General features: G+C 47.1%; 1 protein-coding gene across 7 annotated transcripts in view; it reads left to right on the forward strand.

Moving 5' to 3' along the window:
• The window catches only part of ALDH18A1 (aldehyde dehydrogenase 18 family member A1), a 28,778-nt gene extending 20,138 nt beyond the window's left edge, over positions 1-8,640 (forward strand). For all 7 annotated transcript variants that reach the window (XM_083505532.1, XM_083505535.1, XM_083505536.1 and 4 more), the window contains exons 14-18: positions 471-666; positions 1,160-1,281; positions 2,172-2,358; positions 3,951-4,046; positions 7,710-8,640. In XM_083505532.1, the coding sequence (XP_083361658.1) occupies positions 471-666; positions 1,160-1,281; positions 2,172-2,358; positions 3,951-4,046; positions 7,710-7,891 (783 nt within the window). In that variant the 3' untranslated portion in view covers positions 7,892-8,640. The remainder of the gene's footprint in view (positions 1-470; positions 667-1,159; positions 1,282-2,171; positions 2,359-3,950; positions 4,047-7,709) is intronic.
• Positions 8,641-10,168: the final 1,528 nt, after the last annotated feature.

Here is a 10,168-nt window from a genome sequence, read left to right on the forward strand (position 1 = left end):
TTCCCCCCCCCCCTTTTATGAAAAGAGGAAGATGCACTTTTAATTGAAATGTGTTAGGCTGCTTAAATCTTGCTTCAGGTTGGTTGGTGATTCTTTGTGTTGAGTACCTAAAACAAATCTTTTATTTTTTGAGTTCACACATGGCAGGCAGTTCTTTGGGACTGGGCAGGGATCCTGGAAATGTCTGTAATCTGGAATTGTGATCCATTCAGAGCTATTTCCAGGTGATCACCTGCCCCATGAACATTACTGTGCTGCTTTGGGACTTGTTACCTTCTGTCCAGGTGCTTTGACAAGCTATTTATTTTCTGTTGTGTATACACACACACACACACACACACACACACACACACTTGTGCCCAAATAGCTGGGCAGTTTCCCTACGGTTGGGTATGTATTCTCTGTTTTGTCCCATACTGTGTTTATTCTTCCATGGACAACCTCTGTAACTCCTGCCATGGTCTTTACAGGTGAATACCAGGGAGGAGGTGGAAGACCTTTGCCGTTTAGACAAGCTGATAGATTTGATCATCCCCCGTGGCTCGTCTCAGTTGGTTCGGGATATCCAGAAATCTGCTAGAGGAATCCCAGTGATGGGCCACAGTGAAGGAATTTGTCACGTGTATGTGGACTTGGAGGCCAGTGTGGAGAAGGTCACCAGAATAGGTGAGATGAGAGGACAGAGATTTTTCTTCTTCTTAAAAGGGTTTGGGCTAAGTAATCGGTATGAGAGGGCATGGATGGTCAACATGCTCCTCCTTAACCTATTTATTTCAGATGCTCTACAGCAGGGGGAGGGACAGAATCTACTGATTGCAATCTACTGGTAGATCGGTAGATCAGAGGATAATTTTCAGTAGAGTAATGGCAGTTTCTGACTCCTAATTCTTTTAGCATAAGTAGCAAGAAGAGTTTTGCTTCCTAAACTAGGCTGTTAGAATCCCTGATCTTTAGTAACTTGGATGTATATTTGTACCTTTGTCCACAGGCAATCCCAGTATCTTGTTCATGGGGTGCAATAGGTGACTAGCTCCCCTTCCTAAGCAATTGGCTACGGTTGGTGGATTCTAGTAAAAAACAAAACTAAACCCCGGTATAGATCCTGCATGCCCAATATCTGTGCAGCACCTTTGTAACCAATAGTTTGTCCTTCATCCAGTGAGAGACTCGAAGTGTGAATATCCTGCAGCCTGCAATGCGCTCGAGACTCTCTTAATACACCGGGACTTGCTGAGAACTCCTGTCTTTGACCAGATCATTGACATGTTGCGAGTGGAACAGGTAAGTAAAGACGGCTGGAACAGGCTGAACGTGGGAGAGTGGCTGCCACGAGTTTCTGCTCAGTGAGATGCCAGCTAAGAATGGATGCTGCAGATGCAAACCTTGAGGAGTGTTCGTCTGCTCCAGTTGCAGCATGATACAGATTTATTTATGCAGCAGCCTTGTCTTTATAGTAGTGTGTGGCTTGTCCTGAGCATACATTGCACTTGGAGCCACGTTTCTAATTATGCATCTTGGTGCCAAGGTCCTGGAAGGCATCTGTGCTGCACCTCTGCCTAGGCTGAAGAGCCATAGAAGACAAGCATATATGGAAAGCAGGTTTCTGTTGAAGTTATCTTACTTCAAGCTTCTTGGAGATTGGAATCTTCTGCTTGCTGATCTTCTGTAGTAGGGATGGGCAGAACTTAAAAGATAGTGAGAGGTCAGTTGCTGCATTTGGCATTCTTGAAGGAGGACTTGGGGTTGGCTTGTGAACGTGCTTTCTCCACTAACTTGAAGCCTGAGAGCTTTGAACAACAGGATTGAATGAGATTCAGCCGCCAAGCCCATAAAACAGGATGGGACTGTGGCAGTAGGCTACTGTGAGGAAAGTGCTAGAGAGTGGAAGATAATTTCCTTCAAAAGTACAAAGGAAGGGACATAGGAAACTCCCTTATGCTAATTGTCTAGCTCTGTATTGACTGTACTCTGAATATTAACAGCTCTCTGGAGTTTCAGACAAGAGGCCTTTTTCCTGGAGATCCCAGGGATTGGGCTGGGGATCTTTCATGTGAGCAACAGTGTGTGTGCTTATCACTGAGCAATGGCCCGTCTGCGCATTGTTTGGCTTCCCTCTTTGCATAGAAGCTTGGAGGAGGAATGTGAGTGAAAACGTTTTGTTCTTCCATCAGGTGAAGGTTCACGCTGGCCCCAAGTTTGCCTCCTACCTGACATTCAGCCCCTCGGAGGTGAAATCACTCCGCACGGAATATGGGGACCTGGAGTGCTGCATTGAAGTGGTGGACAGCGCACAGGATGCTATTGAACACATCCACAAATATGGGAGCTCCCACACAGATGTAATCATCACAGAGAACGGTTGGTGGCCAGTCTAACATCTTGTGTGCATTTACATTCCTTTCTTTCTGCATTTCTGCATTTGGGGGCTCCAGGATTGCCTCAGTTGGAACTCTGAGGGGCTTTTTTCTGAAGTTACCTTGCTAGGGCCTGGCGCCCTCCACGATGTGTGTCTCTTCCTTTGCTGCTCTAGGAACAAACATCTGGTGATCTGGACCACATTGGAGGAGTCCAAGCCACATCTCCTTCCCCTGCCTGTATTGCCCTTCCCAGGCACTGCTGCAGGTGTGGGGAGGAGCTGTGGCCTGGGTTTCTCTTGCGTTGCTGGAGCTACCAGAACAGTGCAAGAGGAGCACACACTAAGAACATAAGAAGAATCACACTGGATCAGTCCAAAGGCCCATCTGCTCCAGCATCCTGTTCTCCCAGTAGCCAACCATGTGCCTGTGGAAAGCCTGCAAGCAGGACATCAGTTTCATAGCACTCTGTCCACTTGTGATACCCACCATCTGGTATACAGAGGCATCCTGCCTCCAACAGTGGATATTTTGGGACTGGGGGGTGGGCAGAGTCACAAATCCCACTGGCTATATCCAAATTGCTGTTTGGGTTCCATCAACATTCAAGAAACTGCAACAACTTCCATGTTCTAAAAGCAGTGTTTTTTTCTGGGGGAACGCATACCCCTAAACATTTTCTGAATCTTTGTACTTTTGTCCATATACTGTATTTATTTTCCCCGATTTGAACTATAAAAGGGTGGTTTTCTTGAGTCAAAGTGAGAGTACCCCTAAACATTTTTAAAGAAAAAAAGCACTCTCTAAAAGTAACATTGCAAATTTTGCTGGTGCCTTGTTCCCTCATTTCTAAAACTGCTTGTTCTTGTTGAGTGTTCAGCTCCCTGCTGTTAACATTTACTTTTCTCCGGAGAAGAAGAACAGTATAAATGAATGGCAAGTTCATTTTCTGAGTGCCCGTCTTTTTTTTTGTTTTTTTCTTAGAGCGTTTATTAATTTTCCAATAAAAAACATCCAATTAACATATAAAATCATAATCCAATAAAAATAAAAAACTAAAATAAAAAAGATCAAATTGTTTTCCGAATTGTAATTTTGATTTTACGACTTCCCACAGTCTGAACCTCAAAGCATATCCAAATCTCAGTCCTGCCTCTCATCTGAGTGCCCGTCTTAAGTAGTCAAAACAGGACCAACCAGGAGGAAGGGAGTAACAGCTCCAACAAGGACTGAACATGAGAAAATCAGTGGGGAAATGGGATGGAATATCTTGCAACAAGCCATGACTGGCTGGCTGGAACCTTGAGCAGGAATATTCCACACAGCAACTTCGTTTGTTGCAAGTCCCCCTTGCAAAGAGACAGAATATAAAATTTATTCATACTCAAGCTTCTATCCTGCCCACCTTTGCGACACAGACTGCCTAACAACAAAGCATCAACAAGCATTTTAAATATAATAAAAGGCAGCAGTGGTATTTTAAAAAAAATTCTAAAAGGCCTTAACTAAACAAGTGACCATTCTGTTTCAGCCCACATTTGGCACAGTTCTATTGTAAAGCAGTTGTGCTAAAAAAAATCCTTTTGTCACCCCCAGAGAAAACAGCAGAGTTCTTCCTCCAGCACCTGGACAGTGCCTGTGTGTTCTGGAATGCCAGCACCCGCTTCTCGGATGGCTATCGCTTTGGGCTAGGTAAGGGAGCACGATGGGTGCCCTGTGCCGCTGGTGAGCAAGTTACACATTTTGTGTGAGGTTGAGCGTGTTCAAGGAGTATACATGGTCACCTTTAAAGTTAAGAATATTTAAGGAGATTTACTTGGAACTTCTTTTTAAAGCTTTGGAGTATTTTAGAATTAGAGTGATCTGGGCCATCCCAAAGGAAGAGTTAGAGGTAGAGGCTATCATAAACAAGAGCATTTATGACAACGTAGAGAATGGCCTTCTCCAACCTTGGATCTCCAGATGTTGTTGGACTACAGTCCCCATCATTCCCAACCAGCATGGCCCTTGGTCAGGCATGATGGGAGTTGTAGTCCAACAACATCTGGGAACCCAGAATTGGGGAAGACTGGCCTAATTCAAAGGACGTTTCTGAGCACAATTCAAAGTGTTGATGCTGACCTTTAAAGCCCTAAACAACCTCAGCCCAGTTTACCTTAAGGAGTGTCTCCACCCCCATTGTTCAGCCCAGACACTGAGGTCCAGTTCCGAGGGCTTTCTGGCAGTTCCCTCACTGCAAGAAGTGAACTTACAGGGAACCAGGTAAAGGGCCTTCTCAGTGGTGGCACCTGCCCTGTGGAATGCCCTCCCAGCAGATGTCAAGGAGATAAATGATTATCTGACTTTTAGAAGACTTCTGAAGGCAGCCCTGTATCAGAAAATTTATAATGCTTGATGTTTAGATATTATGTTGGAAACTGCCCAGAGTGGCTGGGGCAACCCAGTCAGATGGACGTGTTATAAATTTAGTAGTAGTAGTAGTAGTAGTAGTAGTAGTAGTAGTAGTAGAGATGTACTGTAGGAGAGCTTCAGCTTAGGCAGTCAGTGACGAAAGAGTGACTGCCGCTTGGAGTAATCTATGGCAACACATATATTTGCATATGGGTAAAGCGCAGGTCTGTGAGCAAACTCTGCATTAAGTCCCGCACAATGTGGCAATTCAGCAAGAAAAAACCCTTAAGATAAATTACTCAGTGGCCACTAAGGAATTAGCCGCTTTCCTTCAAGCATTCATTGTGGTGCCGCACCAGAAGATGAAACTGCAAATCCTTAGATCAGTGTTTCCCAACCTTTTTTGGGCAAAGGCACACTTGTTTCATGAAAAAAATCTTGAGGCACACCACCATGCCAGATGGGGAAAGGTCACTTTTTACTTACCGTATTTTTCGCTCTATAACACGCACCTGACCATAACACGCACGTAGTTTTTAGAGGAGGAAAACAAGAAAAAAATATTCTAAACAAAACAGTGGATGTATGATTTTTGTGGTTCATGCTGTGGCCACAGACATGTGATCTGACGGTGAGTTTGGGGTAGCCCAATGCAAAAATCCTGAGGATCCATGTGGGTCCATGCTTTGTAACCACGTTTTTGCCCCATTGCGGCCCCATGAAACAGTGGGTGTGTGTGTGTTTTTTGTGCAGGCTGTAGCCATGGACATGCTATGTGATCTGATGGTGAATTTGGGGTGACCCAGTGCAAAAATCCTGAGGATCCATGTGGATCCGTGCTTTGTAACCACGTTTTAAGTGGGGAGGGAAGGAAAAGCACTCAAGGGACAAGGAGCACACGTGGGGGGGTGTGGAGAAGGGTGCTGCTAATAATGCAGGAGAGGCTCCTCTCCGGCTTTGCTCCTTTAGAACAAGCAGGCTCTGCATCTCTCCCTCCTCCCCAGCAAGGAAACCACGATAGTAACCACTCTGAGACAAATCAAGAAAAAGTGCGACCAACACTCTCCCCCAACAAGCACAGTGAGGTCAACACACACACACACAGAGAGAGAGAGAGAGAGAGAGAGAGAGAGAGAGAGAACTGGCCCTAAAGTTGCAGGGCGCTGGAAGTCGAAGGGGCGCTGGGGGAGTGAAGGGGAAGCAAGAGGAGAAGCAGCCCTCACGCACACACAGACACACAGAGTGTGGATTCTAACGTCGGGAGAGTGAAGGGGAAGCAAGAGGAGAAGCAGCCCTCACGCACACACAGACACACAGAGTGTGGATTCTAACGTCGGGAGAGTGAAGGGGAAGCAAGAGGAGAAGCAGCCCTCACGCACACACAGACACACAGAGTGTGGATTCTAACGTCGGGAGACACGCTGCCGTCAGCTGTTTTGCGGGCTTCCCAGCGAGGGAGGAGAAGAGGACAGGCTGCTGGAAAGCCTAGAGGGGCAAGCAGGCTGCCCTCAGATGTTTTGCTGGCTTCCCAGCGAGGGAGGAGAGGAGAACAGGCTGCTGGAAAGCCATAGAGGGGCAAGCAGGCAGACACGCTGCCCTCAGATGTTTTGCTGGCTTCCCAGCGAGGGAGGAGAGGAGAACAGGCTGCTGGAAAGCCATAGAGGGGCAAGCAGGCAGACACGCTGCCCTCAGATGTTTTGCTGGCTTCCCAGCGAGGGAGGAGAGGAGAACAGGCTGCTGGAAAGCCATAGAGGGGCAAGCAGGCAGACACGCTGCCCTCAGCTGTTTTGCTGGCTTCCCAGCGAGGGAGGAGAGGAGAACAGGCTGCTGGAAAGCCTAGAGGGGCAAGCAGGCAGACACGCTGCCATCAGCTGTTTTGCGGGCTTCCCAGCGAGGGAGGAGAGGAGAACAGGCTGCTGGAAAGCCTAGAGGGGCAAGCAGGCAGACACGCTGCGCTCCTCTGCCTGCATTCGCTCCATAACACGCACACACATTTCCCTTTGTCTTTTAGGGGAAAGAAACTGCGTGTTATGGTCCGAAAAATACGGTATGTAAAAAAAAATAAAAAAATAGTAACAGCATAGAAGGTAATGGTTAGGCTAGCATCCCTCTTCCAAATATGCTAGGTTTTTATTTGCAGGGACTGTTCTACATGGGAAAGCATTCAGCACTGTCATTCTCCCATCTGCCATCTGAATTGGTACTATTCTGGGTCAACTTACTCTGCTGCATGTGTAGATGAAAATGGCACCAAGTGTGGGGGAGGGGGCAGAACAGGTTTCAGATACAGGATATTAAGCATACACGTACTTCAGATTGAACTGGTTGCTTGCTTTGCAAGTTTTCATTTCCCAAATGACTGCCTTGGCAAGCGCAATACCTACCAGGCTCAACGCCGGTCTCGCGCTGCCGCTTCCCTCAAGGACCCGGGAGGAGGAAGGCGTGAAGGGAATCCCGAAGGCGCGAAAACCTCGCGCATGCGCAGGCCTTCCGCCTGCGACAGCCCAGTAGGCCGGCCGAAGCGAGCGGCGATGGGATGTGGGAGGGAGCTCGCTCGCCGCCCCGCGTGTGCCTATGTGGGGCACGTTACAGCCCCGTGACGTCAGCGCCATGCAGGCAGCCAGGCAGGCAGACGGCGAGAGCCCCGCGCTGGGCGGCCTCTCCTCGCCGCCGCCGCCCCGCCTCTCGCCGCCCGACTCGCCCGCCTCCCTCCCACGGCACACCAGGCAACGTGTGCAACGGAACACCGGTTGGGAAACACTGCCTTAGATGTCTAAAGCTCATGAAGGTGAAGGAGCAAATTGGCAGCTCCAGAGCTCAAATGCAGTGCAGGAAGGATGAGAGGAAGTTGGGGGGATCTTGAAATAAGGGTGAACGAGGTCTGGTCAACTTGACTTGTGCCATTAGACTGGAGAATTTCCTTCCTGCCCTCTTCAACCCAGTTGTTCTGTTCTCTGCACACAGGGGCTGAGGTTGGCATCAGTACATCGCGCATCCATGCCCGTGGGCCAGTTGGAATTGAGGGGCTGTTGACCACAAAGTGGCTGCTAAGAGGGGAAAATCACATCGTTTCCGATTTCTCTGAGCAAGGAAGTATGAAGTACCTTCATGAAAATCTCCCCATCCCACAAAGGAACAGCAACTGAGCACCCAGGTGGGCAAGTGCATCTTTATGGAGACTGTTACGGTTTCACAACAGAGTCTTGGAAAGGAGAGGAACCTCCACCTTCTGGAATGCGGAGTGTTTTTGCACGCTGAGCTTCTGGATAATCCCAAGCGGTGACTTGCGGACCTTGTTTTGCGCCCGAGTTGTTTCTCCTCACACTGCAATGCGTAGATGTTGGGTGTCAGCGTTGAAAGCACCTCCTTTGCGCTTGCAGCACAGAAAAGAGGACTCTGGTACTCCATTCCAAATGATGGGGATCTTTAGGGTTGATATTGGACCTATTTATTGATCTGAATTCTTCTTTTCAGCCATTCACAAGAGAGAGAGAGATTCCACACACCCCATGCTTTTCTTGCTTCGAGAATGCAAGAAATGCTTGATCATTCTGCCTTCCTTTGGAGATTTGAAATCTGAAAGAGGTTGCTATGACGGTTCTTTAGAGTTCATGTCTTATTTAAAATGTTAAATCACCTTTAATAAATATTCCAGGTGTATAATGAATTTTTTAAAAAATCCAAGCAATGCTTTCCATGCCAATTTCCTTTAATAGTTGACTGATGGAGTGGGGAGAATCACAGTGGTAGAACTGTAACTGTTTTTCACAACCCTTTTATGAATATTTGTACCAAATATTTTTGTTCATTTTATATAAGCTTTTATTTCCCCTGAGAAATTGAACGTATTTTTCAAACTTGATGGTTTTTCAAATAAAACTCCCTTGCAATATGACTGGATTCTACTGCTTTGTTCAAAATGATGGTGTGAGTTGTGTCCTATTACAAATGTGTTTAATGCTGACGGGGCCTGCATGGTGTAGCTGCACTTGCCTTGCCTTTGTCTACTGATGATGTTACTTACAGAGTTCTCTTATAAAGGGTGGGGTGCTTTATGCTCCTTTTCAATCCTTCAAGCTAACAGCAACCATGGGAATTAAGTAACAGTTACAGTGGTACCTCAGAACTCGAACGTAATCCATTCCGGAAGACCGTTCAGCTTCCGAAATGTTCCAATTGGCCAACAGCTAGGTTTTTGTACACCGAAATCAGCACTGGACATTTGTATTCTGAGGAACGTTTGAAAGCCAGAGCACTTACTTCCAGGTTTCGGGCGTTTGGGAGCCAAAACATTTGAGAACAGAGTCATTCAAGTTCCAAGATACCACTGTATTCCCATTTTACAGATGGAGTATACAGGCTTAGATGCTGGCACTAAGGGTTGTTACCAATGCTGTTGTTTTGCTTGCACAATGGAGATCCTCTGGAGCAGATTTTGGTGGCAGGAGAGAAAGGGGAACTCCCATTGGACAAGTGGAATGCTGCTTGCAGGGTGAGGGATACATTTCCCATGTTGTTAATGAGTTCCTGCATGGACTGTGCAGCCAGGTTTTCTAGATTCAGCACCTGCACTTGATCCACTAAACAAAACTGATTTGTTGCCTTTCCACCTGTTTCTTTTTTAACTGAGGTGGAAAAAGCCCATCTGCCCACATTAAAAGATACAATAACCATCAATATATCCATCTCACATGAATTGATATATTCCCTCCAAATGTTGAGATTGACATCCAGTAAGGTATTTAGGCCTCTGTATAATAGATGGTGGGATGCGGGTGGCGCTGTGGTCTAAGCCACAGAGCCTAGGGCTTGCCGATCAGAAGGTCGGCGGTTTGAATCCCCGTGACGGGGTGAGCTCCCGTTGCTCGGTCCCCGCTCCTGCCAACCTAGCAGTTCAAAAGCACGTCAAAGTGCAAGTAGATAATAGGTACCGCTCCGGCGGGAAGGTAAACGGTGTTTCCGTGCACTGCTCTGGTTCGCCAGAAGTGGCTTAGTCATGCTGGCCACATGACCCGGAAGCTGTACACCGGCTCCCTCGGCCAATAAAGCGAGATGAGCCCCGCAACCCCAGAGTTGTCCGCGACTGGACTAAATGGTCAGGGGTCCCTTTTCATAATAGATGGTGGCTCTTTATCCTTTCAGGCCCTAAGCAGTAGTTTCTTGGCAACCATAAAGGCTCATCAAATCCGCTTTTGTTGTCCTGCCATTCATCCCAATACTACAGACATTTATTTTACAGGTATATGGATGCCTCCAGATATCAAGGATTTTGCCAATACAAAATTGCTATGGACAACAGATTTAGACCAAAAGGAATATATCACTGGACAAATCTCAATAGCACAGATTCCATAAATTCTGTGACATATGGTGCCTGCAGTTTACCTTTCACACCAGCTGATGATTTGTTCTTCCACTGGCCT

This window comes from Podarcis liolepis (assembly GCF_965112155.1).
Source record: "Podarcis liolepis genome assembly, chromosome: 5".
In the NCBI taxonomy this organism is placed as follows: domain Eukaryota; kingdom Metazoa; phylum Chordata; class Lepidosauria; order Squamata; family Lacertidae; genus Podarcis; species Podarcis liolepis.